The 21,322-nt window shown below is 44.0% G+C and overlaps 1 protein-coding gene across 1 annotated transcript in view; it reads left to right on the top strand.

Moving 5' to 3' along the window:
- Positions 1-7,401: 7,401 nt before the first annotated feature.
- The window catches only part of slc4a4a (solute carrier family 4 member 4a), a 192,188-nt gene continuing 178,267 nt past the window's right edge, over positions 7,402-21,322 (top strand). The window contains exons 1-2 of the mRNA XM_048612755.1: positions 7,402-7,474; positions 10,931-11,113. Of these exons, the coding sequence (XP_048468712.1) occupies positions 7,402-7,474; positions 10,931-11,113 (256 nt within the window). The remainder of the gene's footprint in view (positions 7,475-10,930; positions 11,114-21,322) is intronic.

The following is a 21,322-nucleotide window of genomic DNA, read 5'->3' as shown; positions in this document are numbered from 1 at the left end:
TCACCCAAAGCTTCCATCCACACCATTCCTGCATTCTACTGGAAACCAAACAGACCCTTCATTGGCCAAATGACCCATCAGGTCAACTCTGTCACTTGCTTCTTGCAATTAGCACTGTCACAGGCATGACATGTTTATGGGTTCAAACCCCACTCCAGGACATAGAATAAAAATCCATGCACTTTATTTGGTAATGTACTTCCTTGCAATCGCACTGAGACAAAAATGATCTATTATGAAAAGTACAATGTTTACGAATATATTTTTAATCCCAGTGGCAGGTGCATGCAGATCATGTATCCTACACTGAACTGTCTACATTCTCCAATAGCATTACATTGAAATTATAGCATACAAGTAGGGTTCTTCAGAAAAAATGGAATTTATACTCCATTCAGACTTTCTCCCATCATGCTACATCTCACCCTATCACTCTATTCTCCTTCCTGTACTCAGCTAGATTCTCCTCAATGTCATTTACTCTATCTGAGCAAAGGAGTAAAAGACCAAGTCTTCAAATGGAGTAGGTATTTGATGGGCTGAATGGCCTGTTCCTGATCCTATCTTTATGTTCTTACGTTTAAAAGATCAGGAGTAAACCTTTTGGCCCCTTGAGACTGCACTGCCATTAAATACAATCACAGCTGATCTTTTGTCTCAACATCTCTGCAGACTGTAAGGCCACAGGATATTGGCATAGAGACCATTCAGCCCATTGAATCTGCCCCACCATTCAGTGAGCTCATGGTCTGATAATCCTGAAGTCCACTTTCCTGCCTCTTCCCCGTAACCCCTGATTCCCTTCAGATTAAAAATCCGTCTATTTCAGCCTTGAATATATTTAATAATCCAGCCTTTATAGCCCTCTGTAGGAAAGAATTCCACAGATTCACTCCCCTCTGAGAAAAGAAATTCCTCCTCATCTGTATCTCAAGTGGGTGATCCCTTATTCTGAGATGATGCTGTCTGGTCCCAGACTCTCCCACATGGGGAAACAACCTCTCAGCATCGACCCTGTCATGTTCCCTAATGTTGTATGTTTCAATACGATCACCTCTCAATCTTCTAAACTCCAATGAATACAGGCCCAACATACTGATCGTCTCATAACACAGTCCCTCCATACCCAGGACCAACCTAATGAACCTTTTCTGTATTGTCTCCAAAACTGTTCACAATATTCCAACTGTGATCTCGCTAGTGTCTTGTATAGTTTTAGCAAAACTTCCCTACTTCTATTCCCCTTGAGATAAAGGCCAACATTCTGTTTGCCTTCCCTATTACCCTCTTGATTGCTAGTGTTTTGTGATACATGCACAAGGACTCCCAAATCCTTCAGTGCTGTAGCTTTCTGCAGTCTTTGTCCATTTAAATCATATTCAGCTCCTCTATTCATTCTGCCAAAGTGCAGAAGCTCACATTCCCACACATTATATTCTATCTGCCAAGTTTTTGCCCAATCACCTAAACTGTCTATATTCTTCTGCAGACTCTGTCATCCTCATCACTTGCTTTCTCAGCTATTTTTGTGTCCTCCGCAAGTTCATTCACTTTCCTCATTCAAGTCTTTATATAGATTGTGAATAATTATGGCCCCAGCACAGACCCCTGTGGCACTTCACTAGTTAAATGCTATCTTTATCCCAACTGTCTTCGATTCATTAGTTGATTCCAATTCCATGCTAATATATACTAACTCCAACACCGCTGCCTCTTATCATTTAAGCAGCCTAATGTGTTGTATCTTGTCAAATGCCTTCTGAAAATCCAAATACACTACATCCACTGCTTCCCCTTTATCTGTCCTGCTTGTTACCTCCTGAAAGAGTTCTAGTGAATTTGAAAGGCATCATTTCCCCTTTGTGAAGCCTTGCTGGATCATGCCATGTATTTCTAAATGCTGTGCTATCAAATGAACGAACGCTAACATTTTCCCAATAACAGATGTTGAGCTAACTGGCTCCCATCCGCTCCCAATATTCCTTGAGAGACTAAAATCTGTCTATTTCAGCCCTGAATGAACATCTATCACCTCCTGGATGTACAAATTTCCCATCATCTCAGACCTAGTAATTAACTGTTACCCTGAGCCTGAAACTGCGTCCTTGTTTTTGGAATACCCCAGCTGGGAACATCAACTCCCTGTGAAACTCCTGCACAATTTGCATAAGAGGGCATGTAAATGGGTGATTCTTTCTACCGTAGCATTCCTCTTTTATGTCATAAAGTCATAGAATCCCTGCGGCGTGGAAACAGGCCCTGTGGCCCAACAAGTCCACACCGACCCTCAAAGCATCCCACCCAGACCCATCCCCCTATAACCCACCTAATCTACACATCCCAGGACACTATGGGTAATTTAGCATGGCCAATCCACCCTAACCTGCGCATCTTTGGACTGTGGGAGGAAACCGGAGCACCCGGAGGAAACTCACGCAGACACAGGGAGAATATGCTAACTCCACCCAGACAGTTGCCTGAGCGTGGAATCGAACCTGGGCCCCTGGCGCTGTGAGGCACTGTGCCAGCCACAGAAGGGTGTTCAAAATAATGACCATCAATGTTATGTCTCTGGGCAGTAATGATATGCCCCACACTCGCTCAACCAACTTCACTAATATTTATCCCTCAACCAATATCAGTACAGCAAATTGTTTAATGGTTAGTTATTTTATATGTGGGAGCTTACTGTATGCAAATTAGCTGCAGTGTTTCCCAAGTTTTAAAGCATTAACATTTAAGAAAAAATATTTGATTGGTTGCTAAGGACTTTGGAATGTTCTGTAAAGTGGTGAAGAAACGCAAGCTGCTTCTCTTTTGACATCTGGGTATTTTTTTTTGTATTCTGAATTTTTGCAGCTTAAGGTTGTCCTGTTTTAAAACGGAGATACTGAACATTTGCAGAATCTTGATGTCTGATCGGGGTAAATTCTAAAGCAGGAAAACACCAAGATATACCATCTTCAGATTGGTTTAAAATGATTGGGACTTGGATAAAGTTGCACCCTCCGCATCCCAAGTGTTTAATGTGAAACCGTTTAATAGAAACATAGAAACCAGGAGCAAGAGGAGGCCATTCAGCCCTTCGAGCCTGCTCCACCATTTAGAATGATCATGGCTGATCATCCAACTCAGTCCCCTGTTCTCTCATTATCCTTTGATCCTTTTAGGCCTAAGAACTATATTTAATTCCTTCTTGAAGCATTCAATGTTTTGGCCTCAACCACCTAGAGAATTCCACAGGCTCCCCACTCTCTGAGTGAAGAAATTTCTCCTCAACTCAGTCCTAATGCCACCCCATATCCTTAGACTGTGACCCCCAGGGTCTGGACTCCCAGTCATCAGGAACATCCCTCCTGTGTTTACCCTGTCCAGTTCTGTTAGAATTTTATGGCTTCTATGAGATTCCCCCCTCATTCATAGAGGCATACAGCACAGAAAGAGACCCTTTGGTCCAACCAGTCCATGCCGACCAAGTTTTCCAAAGTAAACTAGTCCCATTTGCCTGTGTTTGACCCATATCCCTGTTAAACCTTTCCTATTCATGTACCTGTCCAAAAGTCTTTTAAATGTTATAACTGTCCCTGTATCTATCACTTCCTCTGGCAGTTTATTCCACAAATGAATAACCCTTTGTGGGAAAAAGTTGCCTCTCAGGTCCCTTTTAAATCCTTCACTTCTCACCTTAAAAATATGCCCCCCAGTTTTGAACTCCCCCACCCTAGAGAAAAGACCTTTGCTGTTTACCTTATTCCAAGCCCCTCATGATTTTATTAACCTCTATAAAGTCGCCCCTCAACCGCCTGCACTCCAGTCCCAGGCTATCCTGCCTCTCCTTATAATTCAAACCCTCCATTCCTGGCAACATCCTGATTGAATCTTTTCTGAACCCTCTCCAATTTAATAATATTCTTCCAAAGCAGGGTGACCAGAACTGCACACTGTGCTCCAGAAGTGGCCTCACCAATGTCCTGTTCAACCAGGAATCAGTCTGGAAACCCTCACTGCACTCCCGTCATCCCCAGAACATCCTTCCTCAGATAAAGAGTCCAAAACAGTACACAGTACTCCAGGTTTACTTCTGGAATGCCTACATCCAAGCCTTCACACAAGATCCCCCATTCCCCAGCCTGCTTTCTGTCACCCATGTCTTCAAAGAGGTAAAATAAATTTCATGTTAAAGAAGTCTAAAACTAGAGGTCATAGGTTTAAGGTGAGAGGGGAGAGATATAAAAGGGTTCAGAGAGGTAGTTTTTTCACACAGAGGGTGGGGAGTGTCTTGAACGGGCTGACAGAGGTAATGGTGGAGGTGAGTACAGTTTTGTCATTTAAGAAACATTTGGACAGGTACATGGATGGGATAGGTATAGAGGGATATGGACCTAATGCAGGCAAATGGGACCAGTTTAATTGTAAAAACTGCGTGGGACGGGCAAGTTAGACCGAAGGGTCCATTTCCATGTTGTAGACCTCCATGATTCTATTTGAAGACCTTTATGATTCTGGACATGTTTGTGATGTTATATTGACACTTGTGACGGTGAGATTTGTGTCTCTGTGCTGTTTCCATACAGTGATATTGTAACAATCTCTCTTGATTTCTGGATGGATCTCACTAATGGAGTTGTGTTAGTTGTGGCTCGATTAGTAACACTCTCAATTCTAAGTGGCCAGGTTGTGAGTGAGCTCAGGAGGAGGCAGAGGTGTAGCTGGTAATGTCACTAAACTAGCAATACAACACCCAGATACTCCAGCTCATTCTGGGGATGTCGCATTGATTCTCTCCATGACGAATGATGAAAATTGAGTTCAACGAAAGAAAAGCTCCTGCTCCCATGTCTGGCGTACAAACTAAACTTGACGTTCCGTTGTGCTGTCCAGGGTGCTGTCTTTTTCGATGAGGCATTAAGCCAACACCCCAATGCTTGGATAGGGTAGTAGATCCCAAAGTACTCTGTTGAAGAAAGGCAGAGGGGCTCTTCCTGGAGTTCTGGGCCTTGGGCTACAAAAACATGGAGAATCTGGCCACTATCATCTTGCTGTTTGTCGATATTTCTCATGCTAGGTTAAGTGACTGCAAATCAAAAAGTACTGCAATGACTTCACTGAGTAACACAGTGATAATGCCACTCGACCAGGCATTGTTAGACCTGGCTCGGGGAGGAAGGTTCATGGCAAGTGGTAGAATTTAAATTCAGTTAGGAACAGGATAGATCATTTAGTGCCTCCAACCTGCCCCACCATTGAATATGATTAGGGCTGATTGGATGTTTCAATGCCTTTTGATTGCCCCATAACCATAATCTTATATGCCACTGGGAATCAGAAATCTATCAAACTCTACTTCAAACCATACCTAAAGACCCATCTATTGACACCATCTACACTTCTCACTGCCTCATGAAGGCAGCCAACGTCATCAAAGACCCTTCCCACCCCAGTTTAAATTTCTTCCAACCTCTTCCGTCAGGCAGAAGGTACAAAGGTTTAAACACACATACCAACAGATTCAAGAACAGCTTCTTCCCCACTTCTGTTAGACTTCTGAAGACACTGCTCAAATTTTAAATTTAATGTTGATCATGCTCTCTGTGCCCCTTCTCTGCAGCCGTGACATTGTATTCCTCGCTCTGTCCTATTACCCTAATGCACTTTGTATGGTATGATCTGCCTGTACTACGCACAAAACAAAACTTTTCACTCTACCTAGGGACGGGTGACAATAATAAATGAAATCGAACTAAAACTGAGCTTCCACAGTTCCCTGTGGTAGAGAATTTCAAAGGTTCACAACCCTCTGAGTTTAAACAAAATCTTCTCATTTCAGGCATAAGTGATATCCCCTTATTTTTAAATTGTGCCCCCTACTTCTGGACTCCCCACTTGGAGGCAACATTGTACCTACATCCACCCTGTTCAGTCCTTTCAGTACTTTGTAAGTTTCAATGAGATCACTTCTCGTTCTTTGAAACTGTAGACAATACAGGCTCAGTTTGCCCCATGTCTCTCCATAGGACAGTCCCACCATCCAGGAAACAGGTCTGGTGAACCTTCATTGCACTGCCTCTATGGCAATGACATTTCTCCTGAGATGAGGTAGACCAAAACCGCACACAGTACTCCACGTGTGGTGTAACCAGGTTTCTGGGTTATAGCAAGCCTCCACTACTCCTGTACTCAAATCTTCTTGCAATAAAAGCTAATATTCGACTAGCTTCCCTAAGAAAACACATTATTGAGATAGTTGTCATAGTCACCAATACTGAGACTATCATAAATTGTTGTGAAAACTGGTGTCCAGGGGATGGAAATTTGCTGCCCTCACGTAGCCTGACTCCAGGCTCTCAGCAATGTGGTTCGCTTCCTCCGCTTGTGACACGTTAGCCGCAGTGCATACCTTCCATAAGATCCACTGTGGCCACTTGTCAAAGCTTTTTCAATTACTCCTTCCCAACCCACAGTCTCTACCATCTAGAAAGGCAACGACGACAGACACATGGGAACACTATTCCCTGCTTGTTCCCTTTCAAACCACTCACTATCCTGACTTGGAAATATATCGCGGTTCTTTCATTGTCACTGGGTCAAAATTCATGGAAATCAGTTCAAGAAGACAACTCACCACCACCTTCTCAAGGGGCAATTAGAGATGGGCAATAAATGCTGGCCTTGTCAGCAATGCCTACATCTCATGAAAGAATTTAGAAAAACTCTTTGAGGTGTCCCATGGTCATGAAAAATGTTTTATCAATGCAGGATTTTATTTCTGTTTGAACAGAGTCTCAGTTCTGAACTGCCTTTCTATGGGCTGGAGGGAGGGATTCTGGTTAAGCTTGAGAGATAGTAGGAACTGCAGATGCTGGAGAATCTGAGGGCATCCTTAGAAGACCATTTCTGAAGAAGGTCTAGGCCTGAAACGTCAGCTTTCCTGCTCCTCTGATGCTGCTTGGCCTGCTGTGTTCATCCAGCTCTACACCTTGTTATCTCTGGTTAAGCTTGAGTTGACTTACCAGTGCGTGAGGACATGTGATTTGCTGAGTTTGTGTTTGGAGGTGGGGAAGTAGTTGTACCCTTTAAACTAAGGAGGCCTCTTGCTGAACTTACCCAGCCTCTGTGTGGCTACAACAGCATTTACAGCCCAGCCCTGTCAGATCCCAGCACGTCAAACTCAATCAGCCTTAAAGAGCCTGCTTGGATTAACTTGCTCACATGATGCAACTCAGCAGGCCTTTCAAGGACACAGGTTTTGACAATGCGGAGGGTACACATTGACCAACAATGTCTCTGTCGACCATAAAATAGTGAGGGAGGGCTTACATGCAGCCAGTAGCCCCGGAAGCAACATCTAGTGTACCCAGAGAAAAATGCGACTAATCTTTCTTCCTCTTCTACTATTACAGGATGGAAGATGAGGCTGTACTGGACAGAGGAGCCTCCTTCATCAAACATGTCTGTGATGAAGAGGAAGTAGAGGGTATGTAAATGGCATTTCCTTTCAATTCCTTTAACTGCAACTAGTAGCTAACAGTGACTATGATTCCCCTTAGTATGTATTCTGAGATGGTGCAGGTGCTATAAAAATGGAAGTTCTTTTTATTTTTCTCTCTCTCTCTCTCTCCCTCTCTCTCTCCCTCCCTCGCTCCCTCTCTCTGTCTGTCTCTCTCTCCACATGCAGAGTAGCAAGGTGCTGTGGTAAACTGTTCAGTGAGCGCAGAATCTTTGATGTAAACCTGTTGATTTCTGCTCTTAGTTGATAACCAAGCTTGCTATAATTCTGTAATATTCCACAGCAATTTGCACTTATTTGTAGAGCTGTTAATGTCCCAAACCAAATTTGATGCTGAAACAGGTGACGAAAATCCTGGTCCAAAGAGCAGGTTTTAAGGAGCGTTCTAGAGGAGAGAGGCAGAATGGTTTCGGGAGAGAATTCCAGAGCTAGGGGCCCAGGTAGCTGAAGGTACAATGGTAGAGTGAAGGGCCGGAACTGGAGGACTGCAGAGAAATTGAAAGGCTGTAGGGCCAGGGAAGGTCATAGAGATAAGGAGAATGCAAAATTCTGCAGAATTCTGAACACCAAAATAAGAGTTGTAAATGTGAAGGCTTTGTCAGGTGGGAACTGATGTAACAGCCTGCATTTGGATAATACCTGGTTATATCAGTCCTCTCGGAGTTTTTATTTCACCAATCCTCCTGCACTGTCTTGTTATTAGAATGTGCGGCATTCACTCTGGCCAATATGATGGATATTATAGTGCATGTTTGACTGTTTAATCAGTGGTTATTATTGTTTTGGGTTAGTGCACAATACATTAATCCTCTGGCAGTATGTGCTGCATTACATAAGCACCATGTGGTGTCCTGGGAGGTGTGTTTATAAGCCCCAGGCATCTGTCTGTGGTCACCAGCTGGATTTTGCCAAAACAAACCTTCTTATTACACAGCACAGAAACTGGCCATTCAGGCTATCTGATCCATGCTGGCATTTATGGTTCACGCTGTTACATATTCCTCTGTCAATGCTTCCTTCTATTCCTTTCTCCCTCGTGTGTCTAATCATCTTCCTCTTCTCCAGTTCACCTCAATTATTACATAACATCTTCGACATTCTCCCCACTCTCTATGGAAAGAAGTTTCTCTTGAGTTCCTGATTGGAATTATTTGGGACTGTCTGGTTTTTATTGACCCCTAGTTTTCCTTTCTTCCACAAGTGGGAACATATCCCCCTCATCAGCCTTTTCAATTTTCAAGAGTCAAACTTTGGGGATTTTTATTTGGGATGGAAAATGTGAATGATAGTGAGACAGTGAGATGGAAGTGGAGAGGTGATAGAACCACTGTTTCCTCTCATGTTGTTTTCTCCCTGAGGTCCCTGTATGGCAGCAATCCCTGTGTGAGAGGTCAGTGCATTGCTATACCGATTCGGCGTGTGTGGAACCTCCCAGTTGCTGTGTTACCAGAAAGCTTTGAGGGAGCCTTACATTCAGCAGGAAGTCAAGGAGGCCATTCAGCCCATTGAATCAACCCCATTCTTCACTTAGAGCGAGACTGTGCCGCAACTCCACACCTTGCACGTTGACTCGAGGTGTGCATGGAACACGTAGAAATGGTTACAGCACAGATGGAGGCCATTCAGCCTCTCGTTTCTGTGCTGGCTCTCTGAGGGAGCAATGCAGAGCTTTACACACCACAGTTGGGAGAGTGGGGTGTAAGCAGGCTCATGGATGTAAAGATTTGGTTGTGAGGTCTGAGAGGCAAGAACTGCTTTTAAATCGAGGGCAAAGTTTCCCTCCAGCAAAGTCAGGCAGTTGACCATCTCAGGCTGGGTGTATTCCTGGAAGGTTTACCACATGATATCTCACCTCAGCAGCCCTGCTTGGTTGAATGACCTCTGCTCCCCAATACATCAACAATATTTTACCAACCAATAAAACAAAACCATTCCCAGGAACAAAATCAATGTCCATGCCCTATTTACTTTGCCCCAGGGTGTTTGGTTCAGTGGAGCTGATGGGGTTATTAATTGCTCGCTGCTGGAGGTTCTCAGACAATCTTACAGAGTCAGCAGCATCCATCCGCTGTTTGAAAGTACTGATGTCCAGGATTGACACATCAGGAATCCTCCATTCCATGGAACGATCAGAAATTTAAGATGAGTGTCACCATCACTGTCACTTTGTTCATGATAAAAGTGACAAATTTTCCCTTGGCATTCAAATTCTTCCCACTAACCTAAGCATAGGAAGAGGCCATATGGTCCGTTCCGAAAAGGGGAATAGCTCTATAGCTGCTGACCTGACCCCTAGTCTTGCACTCTCTTCTTTCTCCAGTATTCCTCTAGTTCTGATTTGGATGTTGAATCTGTTTCCCCTTTCAGGCAACATGTTCCAGATCACAACTCACTCTGCAATGGAAATCCTCCTACCTCTGGCTGTGATTCAGTTTTTAAATTATATGGCCTAGTGTTACTGACCTTGCTACAGTGGGAAGAGTTGCTCCCTACTTAATTAATCAAAATCTCTTCACAATTTTAAATGCCTCTATTAAATCTCCCCTTAGCCTTCTCTGCTCTAAGGAGAGCAATCCCAGCCTCTTCAATGTCTTCATATTCACTGAATTCTCTCCTTTCATGTACAAACTGATCATTCTCTGCGCACTCTGTCCAAGGTCTTGACATCTTTTTCGATGTGGGATTCTTAGAACTGAACATAATCCTCCACTTGGGACCTGAGTGTAAAAGGTTTAGAATGATTTGTTTATTTGGGCAAGAGTAAGTGATGTAAAGTGATAGTGATAGTTAATTTAAAATCTGTGACCAATAGTCAAAATCTTTAAGGGATATAGGATGAACTATATAGAATTAGACCACAGGTCATCCATGATCTTATTGAATCATAACATAACCGGCTCAAGCATTCATAATAAGTCCAACTGGACAAAACGATGCCAACATTATTTGTTTGTGCTGACACAGTTCACAGATGGTCTCATTATGAATGCTTGTCTGAACTCCAAGAATCCCTAATGAATAGCTCAGCAGTTATTGCAGGTAGAAATTGATCTTCTTTGATTGATATTTGAGGCCATAATTAATTATTCTTTCTTTGTACTCTTTCTTTCAATGTCTGTATATTTATTCGGAAAAGATTAAGGAATGTGATGAGATACGAGTATTAACATTTAACATATAACACTTTTCTTGGTTGGAGTATGAAGGGTTACAGATCCAAGGTTGGTAGACATGATGAATGTGCAGGTTAATCATGAGCCAGTTGAACAGCACCAAAGGGTGAAGAGGCTAAAGGCCCCTTATTCCACACCATTCTCTAAGATTGGTGTTGAGTGGTTAGTGCTGTACAGGGACAGTGCATGCATGCTTACTGATTGTGTTAGGAAGCTGAGCCCCTGGTTAACCTTTTGTTGTTTGTTTCAGGTCACCATACGGTTTATATTGGGGTCCACGTCCCAAAGAGCTACCGCAGAAGGAGGCGCCATCGGAGACGAACAGGGACAAAGGAGAAGAGCAAAGAGCGGGAAAGGTCAGCCGAGGCCTCTGATCGCTCAGACAATGAGAACAATGATGACCAGACGAACGGGAGTCTCTTCAAACCACTCAGTGAGTACCAGGGTGTTCTGTACATCCTCAAACCACTCGACATCCGTCATCTACAACATGTGTCAATGTGTCTCCTATTCCCAGGGGAGAAGTGACACCATTCACTCAGTAAATAAGCACGTGGCCCTGCCAAACTAAAAGTTGGCAAAATTTGTAACGAGTTCCCAACGAAACATGGAGAATCTTTCCACTTAAATAAAAGGCAAGGTTACTCCCATGTGCACTAGAGGGGAAAAGGGTTTAAGTGATTGAGAAATCATTTCAATGTTGGTCAGGCACCTGAGTTTTTCTTTAATTCTTTTCATTCTTTCATAATGTAAGCATCACTGACTGCATTTATTACCCGTCCCTAGTTGCCCCCTTGAGAAGGTGGGGGTGAGCTGCCTTCTTGAACCACAACAGGCCATGTGCTGTGGGTTGACCCACAATGCCCCTGGGGAGGGAATTCCAGGATTCTGACCCAGCGACACTGAAGGAACGGTGATATATTTCCAAGTCAGGATGGTGTGTGGCTTGAAGGGGAACTTGCAGGGGGTGGTGTTCCCATGTATCTGCTGCCCTTGTCCTTCCGGATGGATGTGGTCGTGGGTTTGGAAGGTGCTGTCTGAGGAGCCTCGGTGAGTTTCTGTTGTGTGGATGGGACACACTGCTGTTACTGTGTGTCGATGGTAGACCGAGTGAATGTTTAAGGTGGTGAATGCAGTGTTGATCAAGCACGCTAATGTGCATTTGCAAAAGGAATATCCCATTGTGAGTGTTATTGGCCCCTGGGTGTAATGCATGAAACTGCTGCATTTATTTCTGACTGTAAAGTTTATAGATTGTGCTTGGCGTATGATTCTATTACAATTTGTGAGGGGACAGGAGGCGACAGAAGCAACAACAAGATTCATTCATATAGCACTTTTAAAGTAGCAAGGTCCTTTCCAGCAGTATTATTGGACAAATCTAGGACACCGAGCCACATCATGAGATTGTAGGGCAAATGATTGAAAACATGGTCAGTGAGGCAGGTTTGCAGGAGGACAGATAGAGGGTTTGGGGAGGGAATGAAGCCTTTGACATCTCTGTGTGTGGGTGTTTGCAGCCATTTGTGAGCCATTTGCAGTAACCGTGGTCAGTACCAGCACGATCAGAGTGGGGTTAAAGTCTCTGACTGATGTTCACAAACACAACTTGCTTTTCCACCTTAGTCACCAGTTTTACTTTGTATTTTACTTCAGGAAGCTCCAGCGCCTTTTTCTCTGACACTCAATGACAGGAAGTATTATTTTCCATTTTGACCTGGTTAGCCAGAAGAGTAAAAGTCTGACTATGCCGGTAGCCTCCAAGCTTTAAAATTTCAGTGTCACTGAGAAGTGTTTTTGAATTGTGTTTACTATTTTTTGTAACCACATTCTCTCCAGCCTCTTACTACCTTCTCTACCTCACTCCTCCCTTCCCAAACTGGTCCTTTTAAACACAGTCGGTGATTTTTTTTGTATGATTGGGTTGATATAGATGGGCATCTCCCACTTGATGGTTGATCAGAAAGTTTATTCGAAGCCTCGGGATTCATTACAAACCCAATTGAACCTGATGTTTAAGACGCCATGTTTATTCAACTTTATTGACTGGATGATTTGGCGACATCTTGATCTGAGAATGATAGAATTGTTATAGCGCAGAGGGAGGCCATTTGGCCCATTGTGCCTGTGCCAGCTCTTCAAACGAGTATCATTCCTTAGTGCCAATCTCCCACCTATTCCCTTGCACACCACCTCTATCCAACTCATCATGTGGAGCTGCCAACGTTGGACTGGGGTGGACAAGGTCAGAAGTCACACGACACCAGGTTATAGTCCAACAGGTTTATTTGAAAACACAACCTTTCAGAGCGAAGCCCCTTCATCAGGTGATGAAGGAGCGGCGCTCCGAAAGCTTGTGGTTTCAAATAAACTTCTTTGACTATAACCTGGTGTCATGTGACTTCTGACTTTTTCCCAATCATCATGCAGTGTCTGTTTTGAATGCGTCAATTGAAGCTGCCCCGTCACATTTCCAAGCAGCGCATTCCATGCCCTAACTCTTCATTGTGTGAGGTTTTTTCTCTCACATCACCCTTGTTTTGTTTGCATGTCACTAAGTCCGCACCAGTCTCATTCTTCTTCCTTGCACACCATGAAAGAATTGGGTGGATTCTCCTCTTGCTGTTCCTTCCTCTTACCTCTCAATTGTAGAGGGCTGGTTGGATTTGGAGCCACAGTGGGAACCTTTTCTCCATGCTACCCAAACAAACCCTTTTCTAGCTTGAGCAGCTCTCTGCCGTCTCTTTCCCGGGAAAAAGCACCCCAGCCAGTTTCTTCTTTTCCTGGTATCTGGGCCCTTCGTCAATTTAATATCATTCTTGTCAACCTTTTTTTTTGCCATGCTCTGATAACCTTTTCAAATTTGGAGATGAGCACAATGCACCAGTCTGTGTGTCTGTTTAAAAAAAAAACAGGAACACTTGTCTAGGAGATAAGCTTTTAAATATTATAAAAACTATTTCGCATAACGGACATGAAAGCTTTGGGGTCGCCATGGTCTTATTAACTTGATGAGCTCACCATGCTCACCAGCTGAACAGCAGCACACTTTAATCTGTACATCTGTGAGTGACTGCAGTTATAATTAGCTAAGCTCTGTTAATTCCTTGCTGAAGCCCATTTTCTGCTTTGTGAGAAGCAATTTTTGCTAACCGCCATTGTTACTGGATCCCTGATTGTGAGATGGAGCATGAAAAGGCCATTTGGCCCATCAAGCCTGCTCCACCACTCACTGAGTTTACAATGGATCTGGTTGTGGCCTTTTGTGACTCCCTTCTGGATCAAAAATCCAGGCATTTCCACCATGAATGTAACTGCTGACCCAGCGTTCACTGCTATATGGGGGATTAAAAACTAACACCTCTTTGGGAGATGAAATTCCTTCCCTTCTCCGATTGAAATGGGTGACCCTTTTTCTTCAGTGTCCCCTAGATGTTCACTTTAATGGCATTACCATCATTGAAACCCCTCCAACTATAAACATTCAGGGTTACCATTGACCAGGAACTGAGCTGGACTAGCTGTATAAGCGCAGCAGTGACGAGGGTAGATCAGAGAGCAGGAATCATGCGGTGAGTAACTCACCTTCTGATATACTGTCGCTCTCTTCTGGAGAGTTTAGAATTATTACGCTAAGCTTTCAACTTGCTTCTGCTGAGATGAGTGGCTGTAGCTTTGTGTCTGGAATTCTGGATTTCCGATTTATCAGAGCTTGGGGCTCTCAGACTAGATTGTCCTCCGGATGGGTGCCATTCTGTCACAGAGTCTCAGTTATATCTTGGAGATTCTCAATTTTGGGTCATTGTCTGGAGTCACTTTAAACAGTTCTGCGAACTTCATAATGTTGCAAGAAGCACCAGAGTCCATTGGATACCTGATATTCACCGATGTTCTTGCTCTGCTGTCTTCATCACAATAATTACAAAGTATTTTTCTCCCCTAAGATTTTGTCTCACTGTGCTGTAAGGGATGCATTGAAAGATCCAAATCATTATCTGACAGCGCTCTCATAGTCACGTTGAATTCTTTCCAATCATTGTCTGACACCTTTAGAGTCACAGAGTCCACAGAAAAAAGCCCTTTCACCCATCACATCCACATTGGTCAAACTCAACCACCTAACTATTCTAATCCCATTTCCCAGCACTTGGCCCACAGCCTTGTATGCTTGTATGCCTTGGCATCACTAGTGTACATCTAAATCCCTCTTCGATGTTCTGAGGGTTTCCTGCCTCTCCCACCCTGACAGGTCGTGAGTTCCAGATTCCCACCAGCCTCTGGGTGATCAGGTTTTTCTTCACATCTCCTCTAAACCTCCTGCCCCTTACCTTGAATCAATGCTCCCAGTCATTGATCCCAATTGGCAGGGGAGTTGAGTTTAAGAGCCGTGAGGTTATGCTGCAGCTCTATAAAACCCTGGTTAGGCCACACATGGGATATTGTATTCAGTTCTGGTCACCTCAGCATAGGAAAGATGTGGAAGCTTTAGAGAGGGTGCAGAGGAGATTTACCAGGATGCTGCCTGGACAGGAGGGCAGGTCTTATGAGGAAAGGTTGAGGAAGTTAGGGCTTTTTTCATTGGAGCGAAAAAGGATGATAGGTGACTTGATAGAGGTTTACAAGATGATGAGAGGCATAGATAGAGTGGATACCCAGAGACATTTTCCCCGGACGGAAATGACTATTATGAGGGGGCATAATTTTAAGGTGATTGCAGGCAGGTATAGGGGAGATGTCAGAGGTAGGTTCTTCACACAGAGAGTGGTGGGTGTGTGGAATGCGTTGCCGGCAGCGGTAGTGGGGTCAGATACTTTAGGGACATTTAAGCAACTCTTGGATAGGCACATGGATGATAGTAAAATGTAGGGTATGCAGGGTAGTTCAATCTCAGAGTAGGATAGTAGATCAGCACAACATCGTGGGCCAAAGGGCCGGTACTGTGCTGTACTATTCTATGTTCTATGTACTATGGGGAAATGTTTCTTCCTGTCTGCCCTATCAATGCTCCTCATCATTTTATCCGTCTCAGTGATGTCCCCCCTCAGTCTGCTCTGCTCGAAGGAAAACAACCCCAGTCTGTCCAATCTCTCTTCATCACTGATTTGCTCCAGCCCAGGCAACATCCTGGTAAATCTCCTCTGCACCCTCTACAGTGCGATCATATCCTTCCTACAATGTGAATTCCAGAACAATACAGTAGCTGTGGTCTAACCAATATCTTGTACAATTCCAGTACAGACTCCCTACTCCAATGTCTCAACTAATAAAAGCAAGTATACCATATGGCTTCTTCACCACTCTATCGGTCAGCCCTGATACCTTAAGGGATTAATGTACGTGTACACCAAGGTCTCTCTGATCCTTGGGACTACTGTTTATCATGTCCTCCCTTGCCTTGTTTGCCCTTGTGCAAGTGTATCACTCCACATTTATTCGGATTGAATTTCATTTGCTACCAATCAGCCCATCTGATCAGTCTGAAATCTCAGACTATCCTCCTCACTCATTACCACCCACCAACTTTTATATTGCCTGTGAATTTGCTGGTTAACCCTCTTACATTGATGTATAAATCATTTATATAAGGAACAGCAAGATTCCACCACTGACTGTTGTGGGACCTCACTGGACACAGACTTCCAGTTGGAAAAAACTCCCCACGACTATCACCCTCTGCTTTCCTGCCACTCAGCCTTTTGTAGCAATTTTTTTTAACAGGTGTGTTTGTCTGCTTCCTGGCTGAACCCTTACATACAAACTGGTTTCATTTCTTACAGTTTAAAGCATTGTTTATGCCCCTTGCTGGATATACTTTTGCTAGTGTTATGTGATTCATAGAGTTAACATAGAATCCCTATAGTGTGGAAACAGGCCATTCGGCCCAAAAGGTCCACACTGCCCTTCCAAAGAGCATCCCACCCAGACCCATTCCCCTACCCCTGCATTTCCCCATGTCTAACCCACCTAACCTAAACATCCTTAGACACTATGGGCAATTTAACACGGCCAGTCCACCCTAACCTGCACATCTTTGGACTGTGGGAAGAAACCGGAGCACCCGGAGGAAACCCACGCAGACACGGGGAGAATGTGCAAACTCCACACAGACAGTCGCCTGAGACTGGAATTGAACCTGGATCCCTGCCACTGTGAGGCAGTGCTAATCATTGAGCCACCATGCTGTCCCCAGGATCTGTTGTTATTCCATTTTTAAATTTGCTCATTGTTTATTTGCATGAATTCACAGGTTTCTGTGAGCGGAGTTATAGACACTACACTTTTTTCAATAGACTCTTTTTATCTCGCCATGGTCCCTATATTGAACACATACCATTACCTTTGGTACGTAACAAGCAGTAGAGCTCAAAGCATGCATTAAAAGTTTTCAAACTTTCTGTTGTGTGCATCTTCTTGTCTGAGAGATTTAGTGTAGAATATACTTTTGAAACAGTCTCTTCCAAACAGTGATAATAATATGGTGACTTGGACTTGTTCTGGTTTGCTCAACGAGTCTGTAGCTATGGTATAATTCTGCCATGGATCATGGATGAATTCCTGACTCTGCTTCTTATCCCCAGTTACTTGAACAGGAGCTCAAATGGAGAAGCTCTGCTTGTGTTTCTCTGGAACAGCGTTTTCACTGCACTTTTTTGGCTTTTCAGTGAGAGCTCACAGCTCTGCTGCTGGTGCTTTTTATTTCAGCTCTGCAAACTCACCTCAGTGCCTCTTCTGACAGCATATTTTGATTGTGCAACATTACGCTGAAACATAGAAACTAGGAGTAGGAGTAGGCCATTCAGCCCTTCAATCTTGCTCCCTGGGACACTTTCCATGCAAAGACACAAGAGGCTGAATGGCCTCCTGTGTTGGACCATTGTACTCTTTCTGAGAGACACTGTGTGATCTTGAGCAGGTCTGGGGTGATTAGATCTTGTCCTCATCACGCATGCACTTTGCAGAGAGGGATTAGAAATTCAGAGCAAGAAACCGGCCGGATTTAACCCTCCGCCCCAAATTCCCGGTTTAATTGCAGAATCAGTTCCACACTCTGGCCATAATTAGCTGCCTTAGCACTGAGCAGGAGGCCAACCCTGGGACTTACTGCAAAGTCTGCTTTGGAATCACATCAGAGAGTGTTCTTCATCCCAGGGCTCTGGGACAAAGTTACACCATCCTGTGCGTTCAGTTTTTGTGATAACAGTATTTCATGGGTTGTGAGACATTTCCGGATATAGTATGAGTCTGTTAGTACAGCATTTATACCAGCTTAATATCCAGACTGAAAGTTCTGTACACATCCCCTTAAGAAGATTGATGAATCCTTGTTTCTCTAATTCTGCAACAAACTGAGGCCAGTTCAGCTTGTCCAATCTACACTTGATTGTCCACAATGTTTTTCGGCAGCACCTTTCCTACCTGCAGGATTGACCTGGAGTCTCGAGGCATTGAGGCTCATTTCTGAATTAAAGTCCACAAAAGTGGATAAGCTGGTAAAGAAGGTGTGTAGCATGCTTATCTTCATCGGTTGGAGCAATTGAGTATAAAATTTGACAAGTCATGTTGCAAGCTGTATTTGACTTTGGTCAGGCCACGTTTGGAGCATTGTGTGCGGGTTTGGTTATCATACTGCAGGAATGATATGGTGGATTTAGAAAGGGAGCAGAAGTGTTTTACCAGGATGTTGCCCAGATTGGAATGTATTGGCTATAATGAGAAGTTAGACAAACTTGGATTGCTCATGCTAGAGCACTGGAGATTGAGGGCTGTCCTGACAGAAGTATATAAAATTATCGGGGTCACGGATTGGGTGGATAGTCAGAGTCTTTATCCCAGGTTGGAAATGTCAACTATTGGGGCCATAGGTTTAAGGTGAGAAAGGAACGTTTAAATGAGATGTGTGAAGCAAGTTGTTTTGCAGAGGGTGGTACGTGCTCAGAACATGCTGCCAGAGGAGGTGGTAGAAGCAAATACAATAGCAATATTTAAGAGGCATTTAGAACAGGCAGGGAATAGAGGGATACAGACCATGTGCAGACAGATGGGATTAGTTTAGAATGGCATCATGTTTGGTACAGACATGGTGGGCCTAAGGTTCTGTTCCTGTACTCTACTGTTCTACACACTAAGTGTCATACTGGATTCAAAACATGAACTCTGTTTCTCTGTCGACAGAAGCTGCCAGACCTGCTTTCTGTTTGTTTCAGATTTCCAGCGTCCACAGCATTTTGCTGTTGTTGAGGTTCAGTCTCCAGAGCACCGAGGGAGTGTGCAACACTGGAGAAAATTCACAGCAGAATTAAAAATAAGATAATTTTGTTGTTTAACTCTTTGCCAGGGATGAAAATATTGAAAAAGAGAGAAAACGGCAGTTTGGCGGATAGTTAGGCACCATGAAGTTGAGTAATGAGTCTTTCCATTTGGTATCTGAGGGCAGTGTCACAGGATCAATGTATTGAGCAACTCCTGGTTAGAGTAGAGACAAGTCATACAACTTTCAGGAGTATGTTTAATCCCAGTTCAGGGGCGGCCAGATACCAGTAGTATTATCATCGGACTGTTAATGCAGAGACCGAGATAACATCATGGGGACCTAGGTTTGAATCCCACCACGGCAGATGGTGGAATTTGAATTGAATAAAGATCTGGAATTAGGAATCTACTGATGACTGAATCCATTGTTGATTGTTGGAAAAACCCGTCTGGTTCACTAATGTCCTTTAGAGAAGGTAACTGCCATTCATACCTGGTCTGGCCTACATGTGACTCCAGACCCACAGCAATGTGGTTGACTCTTAACTGCCCTCTGGGCAATTAGGGATGGGCAATAAATGCTGCCCTGGCGAGCAAAGAAAAGTCAGCCAGGCCATGCAGTACCCTGACTATCTTTAGGTAACACTTTCACGCTGAGAAACATCCCCAGGCTCCTCACAAGAATGATATGTCAATAAAATTTCAAAACGAGCCGCATAAGGGGATATCATGACAGATGATCATAGTTGGTCAAAGTCAGAAGTCACACAACGCCAGGTTATAGTCCAACAGGTTTATCGCAATAAAATCACAATATCACAAGAAAATGTCACAATATCACAATCACGAGAAAATCACAATATTTCGGAGCGCTGTGTGACGACACTCCACCTGATGAAGGAGTGAGACTCCGAAAGCTTGTGATTTCGGATAAACCTGTTGGACTATAACCTGGTGTCATGTGACTTCTGACCTTGTCCACCCCCAGTCCAACACCGGCACCTCCACATCATACTTGGTTGAAGAGGAGAGCCTCAGGAGGAGCGGGGAGGCATTTAGGGAGCGAGTTCCTGAGCTGACAGCTTTGGGAACCGAAAGCATGACCTACCAATGGTGGCTCAGTGAATACCAGGGATGTGCGAGAGGCCTAACTGGAGGAGTGCAGAAATCTTGGACATATATGGGACTGGAGATTACAATAATAGCTGTGGTGCTTAAAATGTACAAGTTTCCACTCTCCACTGGAGGGCCAAGGTATGAATCACACAGATGACATAAGCACCATTTGAACTGCCTGCACAGTATCTAACTTGCAGTGGGTCTCATACATTTGGATTTCAGAGTTCCTGAGAAAGGCAGTGGAGGAACTTGGCAGAGATCTTCAGAACCATGAGAGGATTTATGGGAATACAGAAAATGTTTCCAGTTGTGAGGCCTCCAATCCTTGGGTCACAAATAGAATGTAGCCACTAAAATAAATTCCATCGGGAATTTGGGGAATGGTGAGAATGTGGATCTGATGAATTGGATAGATGTTTAGCACAAGGACAGGGCTGACAGGACCTGCTGTCAGTGTGGGGTGGAAAGGGGATGGGAGGAGGATCCTGTGGGAGGGAGTGTGGGACAGTAGCATGGATCAGATGGTCTGAATGGCTGGTTTCTGTGCTGGCCATTCCCTGTGGTTTGTGATCAGAACACCATGTGCAATGCTCAGGAGTCACATTCATGATCTCCTCACACTTTGGTCTTCTGTAGATCAGTGAGTTGCAGTAAACATACTCCAGAACAGACTCTCTCACTCAGTCGTTAACGATTCTGATGGAAGTCTGAACTGAATAATTCAGTTCGGCACACTTTAGCTGATATTCACCTTTTTCATTCTTGCTCATCACAGTCTTGCCTAATATTCCCTGAATGGATAACAGCACAGAAAATCACCTCTCTTCCTCCTTTCTGTTAAATGTTCTCCCCCCATTCCTTTCAGCAGCTTCTAGAGAAAGGTTTGCAGGCCGTCACAGGAACTGTACTAATGAAGGCAATGCTCAATTTTAACTTCCTCATTCAGTTAGTTATGTAGTCATGGATTCTCGAATTATTCGCCTGTGTCCGTCCAAGCAGATCAGTCACAAGATGTACTCACAGTTTGGATCCTGGCCTGTGGTTTAGTTTTCCCAGAAATGCACATTCTTGCATCTGAAGCTTGGGGGCACGTTAGCGGACAAACTGCAGATTCTCAGAATTGTGCCAATGCCGGAGGCCCTTTAGCCCATCCTACCTGTACTGGCCCCCTGAGTGAGCATTATGATTTTGTGCTATTTTTATGCCTGTTCTCCCCTGACCCTGAACATGGCTTTTATTTGTCCATCCCTCAGTACTGACCCTCCGACAGTGC

This window comes from Rhincodon typus, chromosome 1 (assembly GCF_021869965.1).
Source record: "Rhincodon typus isolate 14 chromosome 1, sRhiTyp1.1, whole genome shotgun sequence".
Lineage (NCBI taxonomy): Eukaryota > Metazoa > Chordata > Chondrichthyes > Orectolobiformes > Rhincodontidae > Rhincodon > Rhincodon typus.
This window is presented reverse-complemented; position numbering and strand designations above follow the sequence as displayed.